Source organism: Anthonomus grandis, chromosome 6 (assembly GCF_022605725.1).
Source record: "Anthonomus grandis grandis chromosome 6, icAntGran1.3, whole genome shotgun sequence".
Lineage (NCBI taxonomy): Eukaryota > Metazoa > Arthropoda > Insecta > Coleoptera > Curculionidae > Anthonomus > Anthonomus grandis.
The window spans coordinates 30,368,077-30,394,751 of NC_065551.1; the positions used below are offsets into that span (position 1 = coordinate 30,368,077).

Sequence of the window (26,675 nt, forward strand, 5' to 3'; positions counted from 1 at the left end):
AAATAAAACACATATTCACCATTAGTCAAAGAATTATGTTTTTAATACTGATATAAAACATTCATTATTAGTCAAATATCGAAAATATAAACTATTCAATAAATAATTAAAAAAATATTTGAGGTACAATTATCACTAAAAGTCTAACAGATGCATTTTATCCCCACCACAACCTAAAGTGATCCCTTTATCTTTTCGCTTTTCTGTATCATCTCCAATATCTGCAAAAAGAAAATACAATGTTAAGAATATTGTCTAGAGAAGTTTCAATATTATCCCAACTGACATTTTTCAATAGACCAAAATAGGACATTAAAATGTCCTTCTAAACTAATTTATTTCCTTAGTTTTATAATATAACTTTTCTATTTCGTCCAAGATCCGTTAACTTACAAGTTTACATAAAAATAGGCCGGCATTCTCCAGAGTTTCGGCTATAAAAGATATCAATAAATTGTCTGTTTAAACTTATAGATAGGAAATCACAAACTAAGCTCTCAAAAACCTTGGGAATAGAGCTCAAAATATTTACGGGCCTATAGTTAGAATCGTTCCCAGCCTTAAATATTCGTGTAACGAAATTAGTTTTTTAGTATGATGAACATTAGAAAAAGTGGTTGTGACAATATGACAACTGCCTAAAAAGGAATGGAAGAATTCCATGAGGACGTTTGTGGGGCTCCAATGTCCAATCTTAACAGTTTCTCAAGTAGATTATCAAGAGATAACATGTCATTATGTGGAGACCTTGTATACCTGACTACAGTACTTTGCACAAAGGTTGACAATCTCAAGACCTGAGGAACATTTTAAATCATTATAGAGCATTTCTGAATGAGCCCTCTTTTGTTAACAGTAATATAATTTTTCCTTTTACTGTTAACAAACTTCTCAACGTTGCTTACATTTCTACAAAGAAATGTCTCACTAACAGTTACAGTATAATTCCTCTTAACCGGCTTAGCATTAACCGGCCTGTTTACAACAGCCGAACGCAACGCAATATTTTCCAAGAAATTCACCGGCGAGGCGATTCGGCTGGGATTTCCCCGTTATTACGGAGAGATCCCTGTGAACTGAACTATAAACATGGATGTTGGATAGGATTATTTTGTCGTTTTGATCAGTTTGGTTTGTTCTTGCTGTGGGTACGTACAAAACATAACTATTTCCTTAACAATGAGTGCAAAGCGCAAAAGAATTGTGGTTTTGATGGAAACACGTTTAAAAGTGTTAAAGCAGGTGAATCTGTGGCGAAAATCTGTGCAGAATTTAATGTTGGAAAAAGCACCGTAAATGACTGGCGAAGAGATAGGCATTCGATTGAGGAGTTTTGTTCGAAAATGGAATCTGATAAGAATATGGGCAGCTGTTGTACGAGAAAAAAACCGATTTGCGAGGTCGTCGATGAAGCTTTGTGGATCTGGTTTCTTCAGGAACGTCGAAGAGGTACACCGATTGGCGGCCCAATTTTGAAAGAAAAAGCTCTGGCTATCCACCAGAAGATTAATAATGGAGGCGAATTTGTGGCAAGTGATGGTTGGCTTTATCGATGGAAAAAGCGACACGGAATTCATTTCGCACATGTAAGTGGAGAAAAACTGTCTGCTGATACTTCAGGTGCGACAGAATTCAAGACTAAGTTTGGTGAAATGGTTAAAACAGAGGAATTATCTCCAGAACAAGTTTATAGTATGGACGAGACCGGGCTAAACATTAAAATGTTACCAGAAAAAACTTTTCTAGGCAGTCATGAACAGTCTGCCTCTGGCTTTAAAAAGAACAAAGAACGTATTACAGTGGCCGTTTGTTCGAATGCAGCGGAAACTCATAAAATTCCTCTTTTCGTTATTGGCAAGTCTGCTAAACCACGGGCATTCAAAAACTTGAATCCAGTCCGGTCTATTATAAGTCACAAAAATCAGCGTGGATGAATTAAGACCTGTTTAAAGAGTGGTTTAATTTAGAGTTTGTTCCAAGAATTAAAAAACATTTAAAAAGTGTTAACTTGCCTATCAAAGCAGTTCTAGTGTTAGATAATGCTCCAACCCATCCTCATGACTGCGATGACATAAAATTAGTTTATCTTTCTCCTAATGTGACAAGCTTAGTGCAACCAATGGACCAAGGAGTGATCGAAAGCTTAAAAAGACGATACAGGCGTAAACTTGTTTCTGAAATTCTGCAATACTCGGAGAGTGAAGACAAAGGTCTTTTAGAAGTAATCAAAAAGATCAATATCAAGGACGTTATCTATATGTTAGCATTTCAAGAAATGCCCTCTTCAACGTCTTGGAGAAAACTTTGGCGAGATGTTGAGAATCTAGTTGCGATCTCGAATATTGCAGGGACTGAAGAAGAAGAAAACAAATCCACTCTACAAGACCTTCAAAAGTTAACGGGTAACGAAGCACTGCAACCAGAAAATTGGATGATAAGTTGTGACGATCACCTTGAAAATGAATTTTTGAATGATGAAGCAATCATAGATTTAACAACCAAAGAACCAGAGGAATATGATGAGAGTAGTGACATTGAAGAGGAAAAAACGATTTCTCATGAAGAAGCCAAAAATGTAATGGAACTTGCATTAAAATACATTAGCAGCAACATGAGTCAACAGCATTAGACGTTTTGGTGATTAGAAAATGGAGGGATATCGCATTCAGAAATTCACTGAAGGTTAAAAAACAGAAGAAAATCGCAGACTTTTTCAAAAAATAATTACATATTAAACTTACATACATAACTATATAAAGAATATTTCTCCATTATTTTATATTTATTATGTTCATATATATGTGTAATACTCTCTTCAATACATATACATATGTACATAACATAGATAATGAACATAATATAATATGTATTATGTACACTATTAACAAAAAATAGCTATATAATACAAATAGCCTTACTTTAAAATTTTGCTCATCAATTTTTAGAAGGTTTAACGTCCGGTCGGATACCAGCAACGAAATTAAGAACGCAGCATATTTTGGTTTCCACCGACCTATTTATTTATCCAGACCGCGTGGTAGAGGTTTAAAACCTTTATAAATCGATTAATACATATATTTTTTAGTTTTATTAAAATTCTATGGGAGTTATATAAGTTTGGTTTAATAAAGCAACCAACATATGCTGCGGTCTGAAGTTGGTTACTGGCACTTTTTATAATTTTTAACAGATTTCTATCAAAGCCTATCCTGTTTCACGATCTGGAAGTGGTTTTTGATTGCTACACTAATATATTTTCAAAAATAGGACACATAAAGCACTTTGCAGTGTCCAGAATTGGTCTGGCATATTATTGGGCCTTATTGTGGCATTTAAAACAGCGTTTTTGCTGACATTTGACTTTGACGGCATTTTACGCCCTAGCATGTAAAGTATTTTTTATGCAGTAGTATAAAAAATACTCAATTTATCCGACAATAGCCTAATAAGTAAGGAATCCCAATCAAGCTGAGAAAGAAATAACAAGGATATCCATTAAGAAAAACTCCCATCCTATCAGCTCCCATAATATAATCCGATGGTGACGGTCCAGTAGCAATAAGAGTTTATTAGCAGACTTGACCAGATGATTAGACTTGTAAAAAATGCAGTGAAAATTCCATTTTTGACTGAATTCACCTACCACAGACTATAGTACGGACATAATTTAAAGGGATTCAACTTTATCTGGCGATGTTGTTCGAGAAGGGACCAACCACAACAAAAGCAAAGGCTTCCTGAGACCAAAGAGCTAGAAAAGTTAAGATTGCCTAGTACAGAATATATAATGCATAGGAGCGAAATATACTTTTCAAACTTCTTATAGGAGGAAAATAGGCCCTTGCAAAACTGAGCTTGTTACCATTAAGTGCAGCATATATAAATAACTCGCGAGTACTCGCTGCAAATTTTTTTTTAACGTTAATGTTTATAAGCACTTATACTATACGTATTTGTAGAACTAAGGTAATACATATTTTCTTTCTACACCCTCTCTTTTTAGAAACAAATAATGTTGGGGTTAACTATGAGTGTCACAATGAATTATACCAGATTTAAATAACACCCTTAAAACCTTTTTAACAATGTATCAGACTTGCATATCCAAAAATTATTTGGAGTATTCCTTGACAAAGAGAAAAGAGTACAACATTTTCAGATTTGCTTATTAAAAATGCCTCAGAATGTTTGTAATATGCAAGTGCGATAAATCGTTAAAATAGCAAATTTGGCACTAATAAGAGAGAGTCGTTAATGGTTGCCAAAAGGTGTAATACATATGTTAGAAAGAATGGCCGCAAAATTAACGTTAATTTTAGGACACCCCTTAAAGCATGTAAATGAGAGACAAACGGATTAAAACATCCACAAAATTAGTTATCTTCTTTAAATTCAAAAAACGATGTATATATAGCGTTTATTGCTCAACGCAGTAGAAATAAATAAGTCCAAATTCTTACCAGGTGGCAAATGTAGCATTTCAATGCTGAACTTCTTCTTTCTCAATTTAAAAGCGTAATCCTCCGCGCCGATATGTTTAGACGTTAATGAATTTATTGCTGCAAGTTTTGTTAAATAAAAAAATCCTTGATAATCTTGGAGACTTTGGTTTTTCTCTAATTCTGTTCCGCTAAAAGACTGCAGTTTTATTGCGATATCGCTCGAGTGAATGCATCTATTGACTGAATCCTGTATATAAAAAAGACAATTACTTATGTAAAAAAGAATCATTGACGTCATATTAGGACATACCTCATCATACAAATAAGACGGTATAGTTATCATAGCAACGGCATGAGCAGATCGTACTAATGCCCGAAGACAAAATATAAACATATGTAAATCTTGACTATGCCTTTCTAAGGAATATATTGATTTCTTTGGAGATAGCCACATAGGTGAACCTGCAGCAAAAAGTATATTATTTCATTAAAACGAGTTCATTTTAAAGAATATTAAGCCCAATAACACAATTAAATATCATATTTACCTAGAGAATGAATTCCTATTCGAAGTATTGTTTTTTTCTCTGGATTATCTTTAAGAAAGAAATGTCCATCTTTAATTTTATTTCTAATTGACTTAAGTAGATCATTGTATGCAGGATTTAGAAAGGTATTAAAGCCTAAAATAGAAAAAAAAAGAGTATTATTTATACTACGTAACACTGGCATTATTCTACACAATTCAAATATTTATTTAAGAAGAAACATGCGTCTTTTATTTGAGAAACAGGATTAGATATTATAAATCAATAAAGAGGTCAAAAAATGGCAGATCAATAAAAAATCAGTATTTCATTTAAAAAGTTCATACTCTTCTTTTTTAAATAATAACAAAGAAGTTCTGATATGTAAGTAATGTTTGCCTTGATGCCTAAGCCTATAAAAAATTTTGGTTAATATTTACAATACAATAACAAATTTCGGAAATATTTGGATTATTGAAATATTTAAAGCTGATCATAGTGGATTAAGTTCTGAAGTTTAATAAAATAGCTTTTTATAATTAATTATACATGTACCATGCGAAAATATGTCTTTTGTATTCATATTTCCTGGGTCTTGTAAATTCTGTGATATGTAACCAAGGTTCTATGGAAGACATGTGCACTAAAATTATACACAAATAGTGTTTCTCATTTCTTTTTTTTGCACAATAAATATTTTCATTAATAATGCATTGTTCTTAAGTACATTTTTCTTTGTTCTCAATAAGTAAAGCCATTTTATTGATGAGAGAATCTTTGGTAACCACAGAACCCAGTTGCTTTTTTTTAAATACTAATAACACTAAAGCAAACTTGTAACCTAGCTTAAGAAAGGCTGATAAATTAATATAACAATGTTTTAACCTCTTTTGTACAAAGGAAAAAATAACATAATTTTTGGCTTAAGTGTCTAACAAGTTTAATCTAACAAGACAAATTTTACTTCTCTTCATGTTATAAATATTCACTAAAAAACATTAAATGCAATTAAAGTCCCTAATTAGAAGAAAATGGAAAAGAAACTTTTTAAATAGGATCTACAGTATTGGCCATAAAAGTTTAGGAACTTTTAAAAATTTAAAATTTTTCCAATGTTTTAAATTTATATTTTATTTTTGTACATCCAATCAATAAACATATTTATAAGTAAACAAAAAAGCATACCAGAATTTCAACATTACCTTGTTTCAGACAATAAGAAATACTTTAAATTTTTGTGCTGGACAAAATGCTTGGAACTTTTTATAAGAGATGTATTTTACAGGCAGTCTTTGACACACTAGTGTGCGAGTGGGTTCTTTTTATTTATTTTATTTTATGTTACTATGGGAAAAGGCAAGGCCTATTCCAGCGACATTCACCAAAGAATTTTAGATTTTTACAATCAGGGTGTTAGGCAGCGTAATATTGCTCAAAGACTAAACGTTCCTAAGAACACCGTGTCACGGATAATTAAGAAATATCGTATATTTGGAAATGTGGTACCAGGTAAAAGCACTGGAAGACCTAAAGCCACGACTGCCCGTGTAGGTAGGCGAATTTTAAATATTTCCCAGAATGACCCATTTTTGTCATCCTCCAAAATTTTACAAAAAAACATAAATGAAGGTGAGCCTTCCAATATCTCTGCAAGAACGGTAAGAAGGTGATTGTGTTCTGGTGGACTTAACAGCTACAGACCTGCTAAAAAGCCTTTGCTGCGGAAGAAAAATGTCAAGTTACGCCTACAATTTGCAATGGATCATCTTAACTGGACTGTACAAAATTGGAAAAAAGTGCTATTCAGTGACGAATCTAAGTTCAATCTGTTTTCCAGTGATGGAATACTTCATGTAAGACGACCGAAAGGTGAAAGACTCAAGAAAAAGTTTATCCTACCTACGGTTAAACAGGAGTTGGTAATGTGATAGTATGGGGATGCTTTTCTTGATATGGTACTGGGCCAATACATAAAATTGTGGGGAAAATAGATCGATTTATGTATCGGAATATTTTGCGAAATATAATTGAGCCTTACACATTTGAGTCTATGCCAGTAAATTTTGTATTCCAGCATAATAACGATCCAAAACATTCGTCAAAATTGGTAAAAGAATGGTTGAACCAAGAAAAGATCACAGTTTTAAAGTGGCCGTCCCAGAGTCCAGACTTAAGCCCGATTGAAAATTTATGGGACCATCTGAATCGCAAAATTCGGGCATCTGGAACAGTCAAAAATGCTGATGAACTATTTCATGACTCACATTGACAGACAAATAATTGAAAATTTGATTGAATCAATGCCCAGAAGAATGCAGGCAGTATATAATTAATGCTAAGGGTTATAATGTTATAATGTTATAATTAATGCTAAGGGTTACCATACCAAATATTAATTATAATATTATGGTTTCAATAAGTTATGTTTTATGTCATTTTTGAATAAAAATCATTTAGTTCCAAGCATTTTGTCAAGCTTTTTTAAAATTTTTATTCCGAACTGCTACTGGTGCTGAATTTTTGTCAACATTTAAATTAATTAACACTAGTTTTTCATGTACAACAACTTTATAAAAGAAAATAAAATGCTAATTAAAAGGCACACAAAATAGAATAAATTTTCAAAAGTTCCAACTATTATAACCAATACTGTAAATAAGGTTAAAAAATTAACATTGTCATTGTATTATTTCATTATTTATTAATCATTATTTAAAATCAATGTGTGAAATTGCATTATGATTATTAAATGAAAATTTAGCAACATACAAACAAGTCTTATGTTACAGCAAAGTTATCAGTTCCATTTTGATTGTTAATAGTTAAGATACAGTAATCAGTATGACTAATTGTTATTGGCAAACAGAAAAAATTTATGACTTTAATGAACAATATGAACAAAGAGCCAAAATCCTTATCAATTTTCAATCATATTGTTTCTCATATTAATGCACAGATTAATGACTTTTTTATTAGTTACACACTAACCTTAATTCCTACATACAAATAGATATAGCTTTTAATGTTGATCCCTAAACCCACCAACATTACTAATGATATAAGCTTATTTTGATCATTAATTAAAAAAAAATAGAAATAGATATATTTCATGAAATCCCAGAAAAAGTTATAAGGTTGATTTTCTAAAATGTACTCAATTTATTAATTTAATAAATCAGATCTAACTAATATTTAAAATCAAAAAATAAAATATTTACACTGTCCTCAAAAGATAATATGATCCAGTGTAATACCTAGAAATGTGTCATTGTATACATGTGGAATATCCTGAGTAATAAGTGAAAAATAATATTTTTAGCTAAACTCTAGTTGAGATTTAATTTGTATGCTCTGAACCAGTAACTCAAAGTTTTCATGCTCTCATTCCCTTGTTCAACTAAATAATTTTGCACTTATCAAAAATCTACTATTGTCAGAATATAAAGTAAGGGTGTCAAGTCTTAGTTATAGGTAAATCTTTATTATATATAGCCTATAACAGGCATATAATGGTGTAATTAAAAATGATACAACTATAATACTTAATATAATGGGATTTTGATGGTCTTTCAGATTATGTATAATTGAAAACAAATTTCTCACAACAAAACCAACTTTATGAAGCTACACCCAGAATTTAAAGTTTTTTAAAAAGACTTAGTTAGTTTTGTAAATAATGGAAAATTATTATTAATTTAAAAACCATTAGTAAGATGCTAGTTTTTGGTATAACTGACCACCCTATATCTCCGCAAATGTTTTAGATCATTAGATATCACATCATTAAGGTCACATGAATTTCTACTAATATTTTAATTAATTCTATATATTTTAACTTACCACCTTCTATTCTTTGTCCTGTCCAATAAAATATATCTGAATTTTCAATATCACTAAGAGATATGCTTTTTGACAAGTCAAAATGGTGGCCAAAATGGCTCATTTTTTGACTTTCCGGTGATTTTGATACATTTTGATATCGAAATGCAATTTTTAATTTATCACAGCTATTGATTTGCTGTGCTACCTCATCATTCTTCTCAGGATCACTTTCAATCACAGCTGGTAAGTTTCTAACCTGAAATTTATAACAGATATTATACAATTATAAAAAATACTCTACAGAGAATACTCACTATATATGTAGGATTAACATCTTGACTAGCAACAAATAAGGAATGTTTCGAGACCAATCCTTCAGCCAGGAAATATTTCAATATTACTTTTGAATGAAGCCCCCTTAAATCCTCCTCTATAACAAAAAAAATCCAAATCATTCTTATTCACAAAAAAAATCACATGCGATTTTAAAGTGAAATCACTGAATCATTATTACAGATTACAAAATTTAATGAATTATAATGATGCAATCAATAATGTCTACATACCCACTAAAGCCACTGTTCCCACCGGTAGACCACCTAAAAGAGATAAGGATTTTAACTAGGGCTCTCTAACATACTCAATACAATATATTCCTTTTAAAAGAGGGATCTTACCTAAAAGATGATCTAAAGAGGCTACCCCGGAAGATACCATTAACTGGCCATTGCTGGTGCTTAACACTGTTCCTGGAATTAAATTATCTTTTTTCTTTTCCATTCTTACTCTAATTATTATCACTACGTTCCGACAAAAAAACCGTTTTTCTTTTATAAAAAATTTTAACGGGAATCAACAGGAACAAGAGGAAGATTTAACAAAAGATGTCATTTTTTTAGGTTATGAACCGAATGAATGTCATATATCATAGTTGTCACGTGTCAGCGAAACGCAAACTAAGGCTTGTCTCCATCGTGTTGGACGAATGCGTATTGCATTCCGGAATAGTTTACTTTATCGTTTTAGTCCGGTCAAAGTAGAATAAAAACTTAGTTAATAATTATTATTTTTTATTTGATTTGGTGAATAGTATCGTAGATTCTTCCTAATTTTACAATGTATATGTTGACATTATAAAGAAATGTGAAGCAGTTAATAAAATAGAAACATCGAAACTTTATCGTTTTTTTTTTCATGGAACAAGAAGTTTTTTTAATCTTATTTCTAAGGTAATTATTATTTTATGAATATATCGTCGTAGTAGTTCATGGCTTTGCGTAGTTGCGAAAGAGAGGATATTTACATCATTATTCCCATATTTACCTAATTCTTCTCCAAATAATATGATAGATGACAATAGGTAGATGGTATTTGATCAATAACATTTCTTACACAACCTGTATAGCGTATAGAGACCAAATAGAAGAAATTTATTTCGACTTTACCAGTTGATTTCCATTCTACTTGGTCTGTCTATATGAAGAGGAGAGAATTACAGTTCCATAGCAACATTCTGCCAAACTTCTACCAATGTTATGAATGGACCATTTTTTATTTATTTAAAATCCTGTCAAAACAAATGTACATACCTACATAATCGTAATTAAACAAAATTACGTTAGTAAATAGGAAGGAAGACCCATGTAAAGTACTCTATGGTTTACTATGCTTTTTAATATTTTAATTTTATCTGAATAATATTTTACCTTGGTATAGGATGTATTCTTTAACTCAACATTGTCCTTATGTAGTATCCTGAATATATATTTTATACAGATTCAGAAAACGTTATGTTGTTAAAATACAATTCAAAAGAGGGTACACGAATGTGGTTGAGCACTGCTTCAATGCCTTAAATAGTAATTTAATAAATACGATATTCATCAGCAACATAGTTAACATGATACGCATCGGCTTACTTACAACAATTATCTGGAAACCACAGAAATGGATTCGCCCTTTTGCTGGACGCATCAGAGTGAAATCAGCTATCCGTGCTATCTTTAAACTACCCGTATAAGACTTTCAGGTGTCAAACTAAGCCAAAAAAATAATACAAACAATACATAAATATACACTTATGTTTAATAAAAATATACCTAAAATGTAACCTATTTTAGCACTCTTTCTTATCTAGACAATGTAAAAATGTGACATATCTATATAATTTACAAAATTATTATTTAAACATAACATTCTTATAAAAAAATATTATAGGAATACATAACTGTTATCACTTTCACTTTGAAATATTATGGCAGTATTAAGTACGATCACCGCAGCTTTTTAGGAAAAGCATACCGCTCCAATTTCCACCCAAAATGCCTGGTTTGGTTTGCCGATGTCACGAATACCGATGTCTGTTATTGGTAGCCTAGAAGGCTTATCGGTATTATATTGCAGAACTGACTTGGCCCAAGTAGCTGGACGATGCTAAAGAAAAAATTATAAAAAGATAATATTTGCAAAAAAAAAAATAAATAAAAATACCTTGCATTCATCAATAATTGCCTCGTATTTTAGTTTGGCTCCCTTAGGAGTAATTTCCATATCATTATAGCTCATGAGTTTTATTCCTTTTCTGTAAGTATGTCTCTGAACATCATAATAGGCAACTGAGTTTAGACAGTGATAAGTAATATTTTGTGTGGCTCTAGAAGATAGAAGGTGTAAATAACCTATTTGGGTAGAATCTGCCTTATAGTAAATCTGAAAATAGAAAGGACTTATGTTAAGAAATCTTGATTATAGTACAAGATTTAACAACTAAAATTAAGGAATATGATTCGAATGTGGTTACCTTAATTCCCTTATCAATCTCTCCCAACCAAATTTCTGGATCTGTACCAATATACGAAAGTTCTTGTGATCTCGTGGGACTAGGCATTATACATGACGATTTTGTTTCCATGTCACAATGTACCAGAATTGCTCCTTTAACATCACCTCCATTCGGATTAATCCAGTACTGGCCTAAGAAATATATTTCTCAACCTTGCTAACTTTAAATTATTAAAACATACCACTAGGTGAATCAGGATAAGCCGCCCAAATATCTCTACAAGTTTTTCCAGGATTATTCTTCTCGCCGTTAGGTCTTTTATATTTCTCGAATGAAGCCTTCAGTTGTTCGTAAGCTTTGTTAATTAATTCTCGAGTTTCTTCATTTGTCAGCTCCTTGCCAAAAACTCTTGGAACATAGGGTTGATCGCCCTGTGGATCAGGGCCCTTTTGAGTATTTGCGTTTGCCAATATTGCTGCCAGAGATGCTGCATCGTAACCAATACCATCTCCAGGAGGTCCGGGTGGTCCAGGAGGGCCTAATAAAGCACATAAATAGCTCGTTTGTCATATTAATACTAAAAATATATTTACCTGGATTTCCTGGTGGGCCAGGTCTTCCGTCAGAACCAGTTTCACCTCTTAAACCTTGAGGACCCATTAATCCAGGTAAGCCTGGGCTACCATCGTGACCGGGTAGACCTCGAGGACCTGTATCGCCATCTTTTCCTGGTAGACCTGGAGAACCCGTCATACCTTTTTCTCCTGGAGGACCTTGTGCTCCTGGTAAGCCCTACAGCAGGAAAAATATTACGTAAAAAAATCACATAAATGATAAAAATAATTATACCTGTAAGCCCATAAGTCCAGTATGGCCCTTAGCTCCTTTAGGACCTACTTCACCTCTTTCTCCTTTTGGACCTTCTATGCCAGGTGCTCCTTGCTTACCACGTTCGCCTGGTCGTCCTTCGGTTCCTTGTGGTCCTGGTTCTCCTCTAGGACCGCGTTCTCCAGTAAGACCGATGGGACCCGCCAATCCCATTGGTCCCTTAAGAAAACTTGTTTTTCAGGCATATTTACATTGACCGCGTGTATGACAGTTAAATTACTTTACTATTAATTATAGGAAAAGTAACTTATGTATTATGCTTCTTGCTAAGTAAATTGGATGTGAAGTCATTCACTTAGAAAGAAGCATAGATATTTTTGAGTAACAAAAAACAACTTATGTATTGTTATATTACCGGCAGTCCAGGTGGGCCGTTTGGACCTGTTTGCCCAGGAGGTCCTACCGGTCCTTTGTCGCCAGGTCGTCCAGGTAACCCAGGAACTCCCATTTTTCCAGGTGGGCCTAAAAATTATTACATTAAGTATTTCCAAAGCCTTAAGAAAAACTCTTGTGGAAAAATACCTTCAGGTCCTTGATCTCCATGTGGTCCTGTTGGTCCCGGCGGTCCTGCTATTCCTTGGGGACCTATCGGTCCTTCATTTCCTGGCTTTCCTGGTATACCCTGTTCTCCAGGAGTCCCACGGTGTCCTTGTTGACCCGGTAAACCAGGCGCACCAGGTAGTCCAGGCAAACCTGCACAAGATGTATGCTTGGTAAAACTAGCACCAAGCAAAAAAAAAATCCTTACCTCTGTCACCAGCAGGTCCTTGCGGGCCGACGGGTCCGGCTATACCTGGAGGCCCATCTGAACCTGATTCTCCTTTGGGGCCTTCCACACCTGGTATACCTGGTAAACCTGGAGGTCCGCTATTTCCTGGCTTACCCTGATCACCGTGACATCCTTTAATTCCTGGAAGGCCAGCGGGACCGGGTGAACCTGTACTGCCTGGATGGCCCTGGCAAGTTGGTTAACAAATTAACAAATTTCTTCAAAAAGGAAAATAATTAAACTTACAGCAGGCCCTTGATCTCCTGGTCGCCCTGGTGGACCCATTAACCCTACGTCTCCCCGTTGACCGGGTTCACCTCTTGCGCCTTTCGCACCTGTTAGACCAACAGGACCTTGTAATCCTGGCTCTCCAGGACGACCTATGTGGCCGGGGTTTCCCTGTTCACCCTATAAAAATTAATCATTAATCTCTTTCATAGTAATGCTGTAAAAAGATAACAACCTTTAATCCTGATGTTCCTCTTTCTCCTTTAGGGCCTGGCAAGCCAACTAGACCAGGTGGTCCTGGGAATCCTTGGGGACCACTTGGTCCGACCTAAAAATTACAATCAATATAGCAGCATGAAATAAATTTATGACCAAATATAATATTTTCAATAAGAATGCATTCATAATTAGTACCGGTCCTCTATCTCCCGGGGTTCCTGGAGCTCCTGGCTCTCCTGTAGATCCTGGTGTACCAGGCTCTCCAGGGGCAGCTGGTTCGCCTGGTGGACCTGGCGGGCCTAATGGACCGATAGGTCCTCTTTCTCCCTGTCGACCTGTGAGTATTTATAATATAAATATGTTTATCCCAGTAAGTTAAGGTATATTAACCAGGAGGTCCTTCAGGTCCAATAGGACCAAATGCGCCTCTTTCGCCCTTTTCTCCTTGTGATCCAGGTACACCCCTCAAGCCTGGTAATCCTATAAGACCTTGCGGACCTTGATGACCTTTCATTCCTCTTGGACCTGGTAAGCCCTGTAATCGTACAATCTCTTGTATTTTATCTAACACTCTTAGTTAACTACCCTATTTGCCAAAAATATTTGAATCTTACCGCAGGTCCATCTAATCCTTGAGCTCCAGTAGATCCTTTTTGTCCTGTAGCGCCAGGCTGTCCTACCGGCCCACGTTCTCCAGGAAAACCTCTCTCCCCTCTCATTCCTGATGGTCCAGGAACTCCTGGCGGCCCTTGCAGACCAACTTCTCCATCTTTTCCTGGCTGACCTGGATTACCGGGTGCTCCAGGTAGGCCCTAAAACAACATCACTATAAAGTAAGAAACATATGTATAATATGGTACAAACATTACCTGGAATCCTCGAGGTCCAGTAACACCTGGAGGACCTCTTTCGCCATCATTACCTGGAATACCAGGAAGTCCTTGTGGACCTCGTAAACCGTCTTTGCCAACATCACCTTTGGGACCGGGTGGTCCTTGAGGACCTGACTCTCCATCTTTTCCAGGTGCACCCTAAAATTATTTTAATGTAGCATTCACAAATGAGTGTTTAGAATTTTTGCTTTAATATCTCTACTTACAGTTAATCCTTTATCACCAGGTAAACCAATAGGTCCTGGAATTCCTTGAATACCTTGTACTCCTGGCTCACCAGGTTTTCCATCTTGGCCTGGTAATCCACGTTCACCGGGAGGCCCCGTTTTTCCAGCTGCACCAGTTCTTCCCGTTAAGCCTCTGAGACCTTGAAGACCCATAGCTCCGGTACGTCCCATTTCTCCTTGTGCGCCTTTAATGCCTTGTGGTCCTACAGCACCTCGTTCACCAGCTTGTCCTATATTGGCAAGGAAAGGAATACAGTGAAATGTTAAGCCAAAAATCTAAATAACGTACCTTTGGGGCCGGGTGCGCCGTCAGGTCCAGGTAATCCAGTAATTCCAGGAATACCACGTTCGCCTTGTGGTCCGTTGGGTCCTGGTGGACCTCTGTTTCCCCTTCTTCCCCTTTTTCCTTCAGGTCCTGAAGGTCCAGGAAGACCTCTCAACCCTGGGGAGCCAATTTCTCCTTTTGGCCCTGTTTCTCCTTTGTAACCTCTTTCTCCAGGTTGACCCTAAATCATTAAAACGTGTACTTTCATAAAATTAAAACAAAATAAAGTTACTAACAGGTAGGCCCTTGGCTCCAGGAATTCCAGGATGACCGTCGTTTCCAGGAGGGCCTCTTGATCCTGGAAAACCTGGTGGTCCCACTAGTCCTGGCGATCCTGTGGCCCCTTTTTCACCGGGATATCCATCTTTTCCAGGAGGACCAGAGGGTCCAGTTTCACCTAAGAAAAGCGACTTGATATTATAATTATTTTTATTAAAACGGTAAGAAAATTACCGGGTTCACCGGGACGTCCTTGTTCTCCTCTAGGACCTTGTAAGCCTTGATTTCCTTGAGGACCAATCGCTCCTTGATCTCCCTTTGCTCCAGGTATTCCTGGAAAGCCAGGTGGCCCCGGTTTACCCACAGACCCCTAAAAATATTGTAGTGATTTGGAAATCTAGTAATTATAAGATGTGTGGTGACTTACCGCTGGGCCAGGTGGTCCAGCTACACCATCAAGTCCTCTTAAGCCAGGAGGTCCTGGAGGTCCTTCTCTACCTCTTTCTCCTCTTGGTCCAGGTGTACCGGAGGGGCCAATAGGACCGACAAAACCGGGAATTCCTTGTCCACCTTTTTCACCTTGTGGTCCTTGTTCGCCTTTGGTGCCATCAAGTCCAGGGTAACCACGGTGGCCTTTTGCTCCTGTAAATAAGAGTATATAAGTAATATTTACTGTTCTAAAAATAAAATTAAATAGACTTACCGGGAAGTCCCGGAATACCAGGCAATCCTCTAGATCCAGGAGGACCTGTAGCTCCAACTGCACCAGACTCCCCATCTTCTCCTCGCTCACCCTAATGAAAAATGCCATAAATTATTGTGAGAATCATAAGTTACATCTTAGTACTTACATCTTTGCCTGGTGGTCCAGGTGGACCTCTTAGTCCAGCTGGTCCCATAGGTCCCGGCAATCCCGGTTCTCCAATTTCGCCTCTGGTTCCTTGAAACCCTTGGGGACCTGCAGCTCCGGGAGGACCTGGTGGACCTCTAGAGCCCGTCGGTCCCACCTGTGCTTGCAGGTATTGAAAAGGCTCCACTATCTGAGGACCTACCACGCATTTCGCTTAAATTGTACATTTTTAAAATAGTTATATGTTTTACCTTTATCGTTAGCTGAATTAGCAGCAGCCAGTTGAGCATAGTACGCAGTAAGGTCAGGAATTGATCCTGGTGGACCTGGAGGTCCTGGGACCCCCGGAGTGCCTGGTGAGCCTGGAATCCCCGAGTCTCCTGGACGACCTTGCTCTCCTGGATAACCTGCTTCCCCCCTGGGTCCTGAAGTGAAAATATTAACTAAGTATTAATTAAGATGTAGTAGATTTTTAGTACCTGAAATTGGGTAGGTATCATCGATTTGTGGCTCCCTTGGCTTTAAACCTTGTAAACAACTTTCGTCAGTTTTGCAGTCAACTGTTCCCCGGATACAGGTGCAGTTGGTACATTCTCCTATTGTCCATTTTTGGTTGTCTTGGTAAAATCTACATTTGAATAAAGGTAATATTTAGAAATTAATGTTACTGGTAACTTACTTTCCATCTTGTCTGCAGTCATTAATGGCCCCAATATGGCTTTCAGGTGATGGCTCAATAACACTTACTTGAACATTTCCTCTAGGGCTTGGAGTAGTATTTATACCTATAGGTCTAATTGATGTTTCTACAAATCTTGGTCGTTCATCGTAAGGTTGGGGAGTAGTTATTCGCTCTGTTACACCTATAATAAAAAAATAGTAAAAAATGACTTTAGTCATCAAGGAGCTAGTTAAGAAATATAAAGGGCTATAAAACCTTATAAATAAAAGTAGGTTTAGCTTAAGAGCAATTTAAGATAAAGCTGTTTTGCTTCTTGTTGAGCTGCAAAGAAGCTTCTAAATGCAATTTGGAAATTGGATGGTGGAGTTAACTTCATCATAGTTTGTTCCCTTCTTTGATACCATCAGATTGGAAGATAGCGAGTTGAGGCTGCAGATATTATATTATATGGTATGATAGGAATCGTTAATAAATACATATATTGTATTCCCAATTAATAGTGCAAGGAATTCTATTATTGAATTTATTCATAATATATAATTCATAATATATAACTTGCGTGTCAAACACCAATTTGGTCAGAAGTAGAGTTGAAAATCTATTTAGTCATCAACCAGTTTTAACTTTTAAGTTTTTAAAGTTTGTTTAATTTTGCGAGTGGTTTTGATAAAAATTACTTTGATACTGGTGGCACCAAGAAATAAAAGTGGATATACTACATTAACAATTTGAATCTTAAATAGACTTACATTAGATTCGATTTCTTAAAAGAAAATTAGAGTATTGAAGGCTCCATGTTTTTTTCACCTACCTGCAACTTTTACTTCATTATATTCGGCATAATTTTCACCGTAGTCTCCATAATCGGGATTATAGTCATCACTTGGTTCTTGATTCTGGACACCGTCAACTTTCCTCTTTACAGCCCTACGTTTTCCACCTTTTTTAGATTTTTTGAGGACCTGCTCCGACGAAACTTCCTGTTCGCTTATTTCTAAATCGGCAGTATCTAAACTAAGTTTTGTAGGTGCGTCTTCTTGGTGCACGGTTTCTTCTGAAGTTGTTTCTGGTAGACTTTCAGTTGTAGAAGAAGGTTGCTTCTTTACCTTTTTCCTGCGAACCCTGGCATCTGTTACGTCCAAAATAATAGTTGCTGCTAGAGCTACTAGTAGGTATAGTTGGAACTTCATCCTGAAACAGAATTTATTGCTACAAATTTATATTTAAAAAAGGAAAAGTTCTTAAGCATTGTTATTCGATTGCGTTTCTCTAATCAAAAAGCAATAAATCTTGAAGCTTAATTGATTCCATAATAAAATAGCGCGCGACAAATAATACATGAAAAGAAGTTACATTAAAATGGCCTAAATACTGCCGGTCGAGTGTTGTGCTATTTCGATAAAAATATGCAAATGTATGTTGACTATTTTAATTGAAGTAACATTAAATTCTATTGCTGATGTAATAACGACGAAAACACATCTGCATTCTGCATTTGACACAATAATGTAAAATTACATTACTTAATAATTTTTGTATTTAACGCAATATAACGTGTTAAATTTAAAATCGAACAATATGAGAGACCCAATGAAGTATCAAAAAAACGAATCAAAACTTGCATTTTTGGTGGATATTTTATAGAAGAAAGATATGTTTATTTAATAGGTTGATGATATCTTTAGATATTGTTATCTTACTGTTTTAATGTAACTCCAACCACCTCACTTTGTACGGTGGTACATATGCGCAAAAAGTCTATAATATTTTTTAATTATGCTTTTGATATTAGAATTGAATTTTGTGAAAAAATAATGGATTCAGTTTCATGTCATGATAATGAGCATCAACCAAAAAAACATTTCAATTTCTGTTTCTAGAGCAATGCTAACCCAAATCTCGTTCTCTAAATATCACTTAACTATAGTGTAATCTGTTTAAAGTAGTAATAGAACCATTAATCACAGCAAAGTTGGAAAATCAACTCGACACAATTGGCAATATGATCCTTTTCTTTCAATTAGTGGGCTCCACCTTGTGGCATTGATTGACCACCACGATTACTGGACTTAACGCCTTTAGATTTTTTCTAATACTTTTTTTCTGTGTACTTTTGTGTGATATAGAGATAATAGAACTATTAATAATAGCAGAAATCTTATAAAAACCACTTGATGAAGTTGGCAATACCATTTTGATTTTTAATAATGAACATTTTCTAGAATGAAGTCAAAGAGACTATATTAATAGACACCACTATCAACCGATTTAACCTCTCTAGATTTCCTTCTCTGGGAACTTGACGCAGTTGGCAAGACGATTTTCACCTTTAATAATGATGTATGAGTTTCTTTTTTTCAGTAAGGCAGTGAACATTTTCTTCGAATTGGCCACCATGATCAACCGCCCTAGCGCCTCTAGATTTCTTCTCCTTAGGATAATCTACTTCAAGAATTATGGAACTATTAACAGCAGTAAGCTTGAAAAATACTATTGATCCAGTTGATTTTATGGTTTTAACCCAACAATATTTATGGAAAAGGGAAAACTGATTTGTCATTACGCTGATCTAACGCCCCTAGATTTCTTCCTTTATAGCAGTTTTAACTCCTCGTCTGAGTTAGGATTTTAAGGACTGCCTTTACTAAAAATAAAATTTTAATTTTGTTTAAAATAATGTTTCTGATTTTAGCCTTTTATTGTACGTTGTGAGACCGTGACTGTATGTTTTATTTGTTATCGTCAATTTAAGGCTTAAGAATAAACCTTTAAAAAGTACATCCATCATCATTATCATCATAAACGGTAAAATGCACTGATTAAAAGCCGTTCGTTTTAGACAAATTGGGATATTATTCTCAAATTACTCTTACTTTAACACTTTCCTAAGTCTGTTATATGCAGCCCAATAGAGCGTAATTCTTATTTTTAATTCGCATGTTTGGTTGTCCCTCGAGATTCGTATTTCATGACCAAGATATGTGTACCTATCCTCAAACTACACCAATAGAAACATTTCCACTAGAATGACGACATGACGAATTTGATTCCTAATGGAAAAGTACATCCAAGGCTTTATATATTATTTTCTCAAGAATAAGTACCAAGACTCGTAAAGTCGTTTACAATTATTTAAATTTACTTTAATTAATGCACAAAATTGAATCTAGTACATGTTTTTATTTTATTTTAAATCAAGATGAGGAATGTGTCTTGAGAACGAGAAATTCTCTATGCTCTTTTTTATTGAAGAAAGTTTTTGTAAAAAAGTGAGGAATATACGTGTTTAAATGTGGAAAAAACTTTTTTAAAAAATATTTTAAATCATTAAAAGACAAGAAAAATTTATTTCAAATACCCAGAAGACTTTAATGTCAAAATTCTTTACAGGAAATAAACCAAAATTTTATTTGCCTTAAAACCGGCTTCAAATATCAGAGAAAACTCATAAAAATGAGATAAAATTACTGGAAGAACTTAATAATATTAGAAACGACTTTAAATTTCTAGAAATATAAAAAAAGTTTGTTAATAGGGATTTTTTAAGGCTGTTTTTACTAGCATATTATGTTGTGATATTACGGGTGTCAAAAAACTTTTTTTAAATTTTTTTATTATTTTGTCCTATTTTTTTCTTTATTGCCTACTTAAGTTCGTTTGTAATTTATTATAAGTAATTACAAACGTGAAGATGCATCTCAAATTCGGCATCATAAGGTAGTATTGGAATTTCGTTCACCCTAAGGTTAATTTTATCATGGCAAAGTTTTAATTCATTGCTAATTAAAAAATTTTTTTTTTCTGATCTTATCTAAAACCATAAATGAAATTATACTTTGATTATGATAATATTTTCCATCTTGTATGATTCATCTTAAGATATATACCTTCTTTGTTAAATATCTATAAAAAAAACTGATGATGACGCTAGAAAACGAAACGTCATTTTATCAATTTTATATCATTATCATATACAGCGAAAAAATAAATCTGTTGACATATTCTTGAAAGTATATAAGAATGAAATGCATTTAGTTTAAGCTAGAGTCTTCGTATACCTAATTTGCACCAATATGCAGGACATGCAATTCAGAAAAATCATTTTCCATGTATGTAGGGCCAAGGAATGTACCGTAATAGTTACCAATCATCAGTATTATTTAATACTGTAAAAAAACCCAATATTCATAATGTTTCCACAGAAATAAAAAAAAAATTATATATTTATAGCATTTTACTTATTAGAATATTTCCGGCTTTATTTATTACCATATTTCTATATTTACAATGTCTAGTAATTTTTGTTTCAATTTAATAACATGAAGATTAGTGGTTTCTATCACCTTTTCAAAGATGCGTGATTAAACACCAAGATTCTTATACTAAACATAAAAAAATCATCTTGCAGAAACTATAATATACAAATTAATCGCCCACTTATTATTCATTCTAGTTTCAATTGATATATCTTATACATTTGAATAATTATTTTTAATACATCATCCCCTGTGTCACTCAATTTATATTTTATATTTTAAATACAATAAAAAAGATGTAAAAAATCTCAAAATAACTTACCTCAATAATATATTATATCCCTAAACCAATTCACTTCCAAACATCACAATTTTTTTGAAACTAATCATTCACAAATCATTTAAAAAAAAATTGTAGCCCCAACTTGCCCGATACAGGGCTGGGAATAATTTGAATTTACGCTATTCGACTCCTATTTATTTGTCTTGTTCGATGGCCTATCCAGAAAAAAGAGGGGATAATCTCCTAGCCTAGAAGATTGCTTGAAGATTCGCGTAATTACATATGACGAGATGAGTTACTAGTATACAGGATGAGGCAGTAATTAGTATCTTTTCGACCTAAAAATCCATAAGAGTACTCGATTAATAGCAATTAATCTGAATAAAAAATTAATTATATAACCTCCAGCTAAAGGTTGAGATTAAGCCCAATTGTTGCCAAAAAAATGCTTCTTATCACTCTATTGAAAAACCCATATTTAACATGTAGATTTTTGCCATGCGCCAACAAATTAAACATTTCAAATAGGGTCTCAACGATGGTTGGAGGTCACTGAAAACCCAAAAAAAAAATTCTACTCCGTATTTAATGGACAGATCACCATAATATTTTTGAAAGACTAATAATGACGTAAAAAACAGTCCAAGACCATCCAAATTGCGATCTCTGGAATAGGACTTTATGAACATTCAGAAAATTCGGAGCTAGATGCAATTGCCTAAGAAACTATTCAAAGGATTCTTTCTGGTATTGGCAATGAATGCTATTGAATCAGTTAAGCTAAATAGATGAAATGAAGTTTTAGAGTCAGTTAGATTACTTTCAATTTCAATCGGGAGAATACTAATCTTACGGTAATCAAAGTATTTAAAGTAATTAAGTCCTTTATTATCTTAAATTCGCCATGGAGTTTTTGAATACTTACTATCCATTAAGCAATAAGATTTTCAGAGCTTCTTACATAATACAGACCTAACATTTTAGGATTTAAATAAATTAAACTGAAATCGCTTTATTGAATAGATGAGAAGGGCTTTACAGCTTCTGGTCATTCACAGATGTTAATTAGTAGCTTTCTTGTAAGTTCTCACCGAACTTACGGCGGGTCAGTAGTGTTTTACCTTCTAATTAGATACTGGCATTTAAGATAGCTCCATCTCTACACCTAGAGTACCTGTAAATAAAAGTAATAAACCGTAGATCACGTCATCGAGTGTCCAATACTTACAAGCTCGACGTAACTAAAAATCTGGATAACTTCTACTGTTTACTTTTTGATATGTACTCCTTAAACCGCATTATATCAGGTCCACCAGAAAATCTATAAGCTATGAAGCTAACTTTAATTCCATTCAATTGAATCTGGATCGATTAAGGGCAAAACCTCAAAACTTGGACACTAGGACACTGAGCACTTGAATTTTTTAAAAAGAGCTGATAATTTAGCCTATAACTAAAATTCTTGAAGCAAAAAAACACTATTATAAAGAAGAAATGAGAAAGGGGCAAGGAGAACTTGGATAGCTTGGTAAACAAAGACTCGAAGAAAAAAGGGTTAAGGTCCTCCCAATTGAAGAGTTGCTTTAGAACGTGAACATACCACAACACCCAAAAATGGTAAGGCTATTAACTGGAGATCATGAGGGTCTAATACGTTTGCCAGTTTTGTTGGAGAAAAAACCTCTATCGCATAAATAGAGAAGTATAAAAAAGCCTGAATGATTGAAGTATACGAGAAGATAGAATTTAATCCTTCTAATGTAAAGTAAAAAAGAAAGGCGAATAAGAATAATTTAAAGGTAAATAAGAAAGCAAAAAGAATAAAGTGAGACAAAAATAAGTGAATAAACAGAACATAAAGTAGAAAGAAGGAAAGGAGGAAATATTAGAAGTGGGTTGCGAAATATCTTTTTCTAGCCTCCCCCAATTACCAACATTTTAAAATCACAAAAAAAATCTGAATGTGGTATGCAAAGCTAGCAACTCTCCCGTGTTTTAATTTTTCATTTATATATACATATTTGTTTTTTGATTGGCCATATTAATTTGATCACCCGGTAATATCATAAATATTCATGTTTGGAATACGGTCAGTACAAAATGTGACCTAATAAAAAAGTGTGTTATGAAATGTGGAAAAACAATCAGCAATGGTGACTGCAAATAAGAAATAGGTTCGACATATGGAACTTCCTACTCGCAGTTGTAAATCGTTCAGTTCCCAATTAAGCATAGTGTTGCAAAGTAATTATTAAAATGATATGATGAATATATCTAGGGAGATAAATATATACTTTTTTTATATAATTCATGACAGTTATTTTCTATTTTTACATATTCTGCATTTTGTTGAAATTATATAGTTTTTTGTCAAAACTAATATTGTATACTATAGTTACTCAAGTCAACTATTAAAAATACAATAAACGCATAAGTAATTGATTTATGCAATCCTTCTAAAAATAGACGAATGCACCACACATGGCATCGAAATAAAATCCATAAAACTTAATTTAAGTCATAGTGCTACTAGATGCGTAAGCAATAATTTTAAAAAATTGCTCTTAATCAAAGGCATGAAGAATATTTTAAAGAACACATTACGCTTTTCCGTTTGAATTTACCGCTTTTTTATTCAGGCTTAGAGTGATCAAAAACTATTAATTATTTACGAGCTTTATTTCTTACATAGAACATATAAGATTTAGTTAGGTCACATAGTATATTCATAAATCAAAGTTAGACATTTGATCCTTCTCGCTCTATTCAGTGACTCTGAGAAGACTCAATTATGATGTTCTTTAACTAAAGTTATAAGATCATACTTCAGCGTATTCTTGAACTTTGACTTCCCTCCATCTGACTCTCAACATCGTTATTTAGTTCGCCTACTTCATCCAGTCACAACTCACTATCAGATTCTTTATTTCAGTAAAGCCTTCTTTGTTAGCAATACTCAACAATCTCCATTTTTTTCTGTTGAAATGTACTTATTAATAATTATGCAGAGAGTGCAAAGAGTTGTACTTAACATAGACTACATAGGTCTATTGCATACTAAATAATGTTTGTCATTATCCAGTAAAATTATGATATATTTATTTACATGATTGTTATTTGTAAATTTGTTAATTGTTTATAAAGAAATTATTGTTAAGTTCGAAGAGAAGCATTGTTAATAGAAAAATCATTTGCCCTTGTAAAATTTCGTACATCGCTCTCCAAACTTTTCTACTTTCTTCAATTCATGATTGAGGTAGGCTATACATCACTTATCTGTGATGTATAAGCATGTAAGTGTGTTACACCAAAGGATTGGTTTCTCCTCTGGACCTTGTTGTAGCGGATAATTAGATTTGTCATACTTTGTGAATGTATTAAATAATAAGTGACCTTGCTGACTTGTCTCGTATATTTTATTACAAATTATATCTTTATTTTGTCCTTAAACCAGAACTATTAGATCTTCAACTTAAACGTTCATTTGAAAAATCAGCGTCTACCTGCAATAAACATAGAAGAGCAGGAATAACCCTTCTTTGCGGGCCACTGAGATTGATATTCTTCGACTATCGCCTTATTTGTCCAACCGAATATAAAATTGCAAGGATTGCTTCCTTTAAATATTCTAAGGCAATTATAATATACAACGTAAAAGGATAAAGCATAAAAATATTTCTCTTAACTGTTCCCCTATTTCCAAATTACCAATAGTAGCTGCTAGGTCTTATATCTCATCAATGTTTATAACACACCAAAGGACTAGTTTCATCCGGTTTATGTTGTAATGGGTAATCAGATTTAACACCCTTTGTGCAGGACATTCTCTTGGTGTTGCCCACTTGATTTATTTTAGAACGGTACTCAGTACCTCTTGACAAGATTTATATGTTATTATATTTTTTATATTAACCTCGTACAACTGAAAAAATAGATACAATGAACATAGAAGAGGAATTCTTTGGTAGGTCGTCAAATCATTACTTTTCTGTCAACTGCCTTGAATCAGTTATCGAGGAATCCCTTTGCTATTGCCGATTTATTGTGATACCTTGGGATTGTGAAAGATTCCTCTACTAAGTCGAAAAAGTTGATGTTATAATAAAATCAAGAGTTTGCAAACTAGGAAAAGCAACTCGTCATTTGGAAATAATTTAATTTGCAACTATCAGAGATATTTAGGTCATCTTAAACAACCAGGCACTTTCTTAGAGCACCTATGAAAACAGAAGACGTTATCTAGAGATATTGAACAGTGCGTCATTGATAAAAATGAAGACAAATTTTATAATACAATGTAATGTTTCTACCTAATCACGATAGTTGAATGAGTCGAACGAACAAAATGGCGTTTATTTTCTAAATAGGAAGAGAACAATTTGACAACATATATTAGAATGCCCAGCGTAATTTTTTTGTTCATCTTATCCAAAACTTTGGTTAAATCTGTATAAATAACATCTAACTACTGTCTGATTGTCTTCATCAGCTAAGATCCTTCATCTGCTTATTGAAAAATTCACATTAAATTTGTGCAGGTTAACCTAGGGTGAGAAGGGCCATGAGGGTTCTGGTGTCTAAGATATTTGACTTAAGCAAACAGTACTCGTATGTCCTATGCACCTCTTGAATGCTTCGGAGAAATTTAGTAGTAAAATTAGACGAGTTTTCAACCAAATGAAATGATATGAAAACAGGTGCTATTTTATGTCATGCGTTAAGTGAACAGCTTATCTTAGGGCCAGTCTTGATAAAACTCTCAGTTCAATGAATAAACTTAACATAAGCAGTGTTAGTATTTTCCCTTATTTATGCAATCTAAATGTTCGTATATCGAAGGTTTATATGTAAAATAAACAAGTATTTGGTGCCATTGAATGGCATTCCGTACCTGGCAGTAAAATTTTCAGTCTGAAATTTACCGATCTTGGCATTTTTATGGATGTATTCAGGATGGATCCTGAATACATTCATAAAAATGATCCATGATCCATCTTCCCTTGATAAAATCTACATATTGATTTTTCGTGATTTAGGACAACCAAATTCTAATGCTTTTAAAGAAATTTAGAAAAATTGTATCTCTATGTTCAAAAGTTACATACAAAAATAAAATGTTTTATAGGGAAAATACAAGCACTAAGATAAGATGCATATAAAACAAATACAGTTAGGGCAGAACTCTTTAATAATTTTTGCACAGTGTGCTTAAAATTATTCAATTCATAATAGACGGCTTTCGTATGTCTGAAAACCGTACTTT

At 34.0% G+C, this 26,675-nt stretch overlaps 2 protein-coding genes across 2 annotated transcripts; both read right to left on the reverse strand.

The window, feature by feature from the left end:
- Positions 1-14: 14 nt before the first annotated feature.
- Positions 15-9,689, reverse strand: LOC126737838 (elongator complex protein 4). The gene is made up of 8 exons (XM_050442898.1): positions 9,469-9,689; positions 9,358-9,390; positions 9,106-9,221; positions 8,810-9,047; positions 4,991-5,125; positions 4,753-4,904; positions 4,461-4,689; positions 15-221 (listed from the first exon to the last, which is right to left on the reverse strand). Exons 1-8 carry the CDS (start codon positions 9,569-9,571, stop codon positions 136-138), a joined length of 1,092 nt encoding a protein of 363 aa, XP_050298855.1. The 5' UTR covers positions 9,572-9,689; the 3' UTR covers positions 15-135.
- A 1,169-nt stretch (positions 9,690-10,858) lies between these two features.
- LOC126737814 (collagen alpha-1(I) chain-like) lies at positions 10,859-21,572 on the reverse strand. The gene is made up of 27 exons (XM_050442873.1): positions 21,452-21,572; positions 17,685-18,064; positions 16,871-17,054; positions 16,671-16,819; positions 16,443-16,616; positions 16,193-16,389; positions 16,045-16,135; positions 15,769-15,983; positions 15,576-15,711; positions 15,359-15,519; positions 15,087-15,303; positions 14,777-15,027; positions 14,547-14,708; positions 14,292-14,489; positions 14,068-14,212; positions 13,873-14,012; positions 13,694-13,786; positions 13,477-13,638; positions 13,210-13,417; positions 12,984-13,154; positions 12,817-12,923; positions 12,423-12,620; positions 12,167-12,365; positions 11,815-12,111; positions 11,592-11,764; positions 11,282-11,500; positions 10,859-11,224 (listed from the first exon to the last, which is right to left on the reverse strand). Exons 2-27 carry the CDS (start codon positions 18,061-18,063, stop codon positions 11,078-11,080), a joined length of 4,773 nt encoding a protein of 1,590 aa, XP_050298830.1. The 5' UTR covers position 18,064; positions 21,452-21,572; the 3' UTR covers positions 10,859-11,077.
- Positions 21,573-26,675: the final 5,103 nt, after the last annotated feature.

What these genes read in the sequence shown, in the direction of transcription:
- LOC126737838 (XM_050442898.1), bottom strand. Translation starts at nt 9,571, where the DNA reads ATGGAAAAGAAAAAAGATAATTTAATTCCAGGAACAGTGTTAAGCACC. An exon ending in ATGTTAATCCTACATATATA is followed by an intron (nt 9,048 to 9,105) that starts GTGAGTATTCTC and finishes TATAAATTTCAG; the next exon opens with GTTAGAAACTTACCAGCTGT. An exon ending in AATAGGAATTCATTCTCTAG is followed by an intron (nt 4,905 to 4,990) that starts GTAAATATGATA and finishes TTTTTGCTGCAG; the next exon opens with GTTCACCTATGTGGCTATCT.
- LOC126737814 (XM_050442873.1), bottom strand. Translation starts at nt 18,063, where the DNA reads ATGAAGTTCCAACTATACCTACTAGTAGCTCTAGCAGCAACTATTATT. An exon ending in CTGGACCTCGAGGATTCCAG is followed by an intron (nt 14,490 to 14,546) that starts GTAATGTTTGTA and finishes ATGTTGTTTTAG; the next exon opens with GGCCTACCTGGAGCACCCGG. An exon ending in TGGACCTGAAGGACCTCCTG is followed by an intron (nt 14,013 to 14,067) that starts GTTAATATACCT and finishes AAATACTCACAG; the next exon opens with GTCGACAGGGAGAAAGAGGA.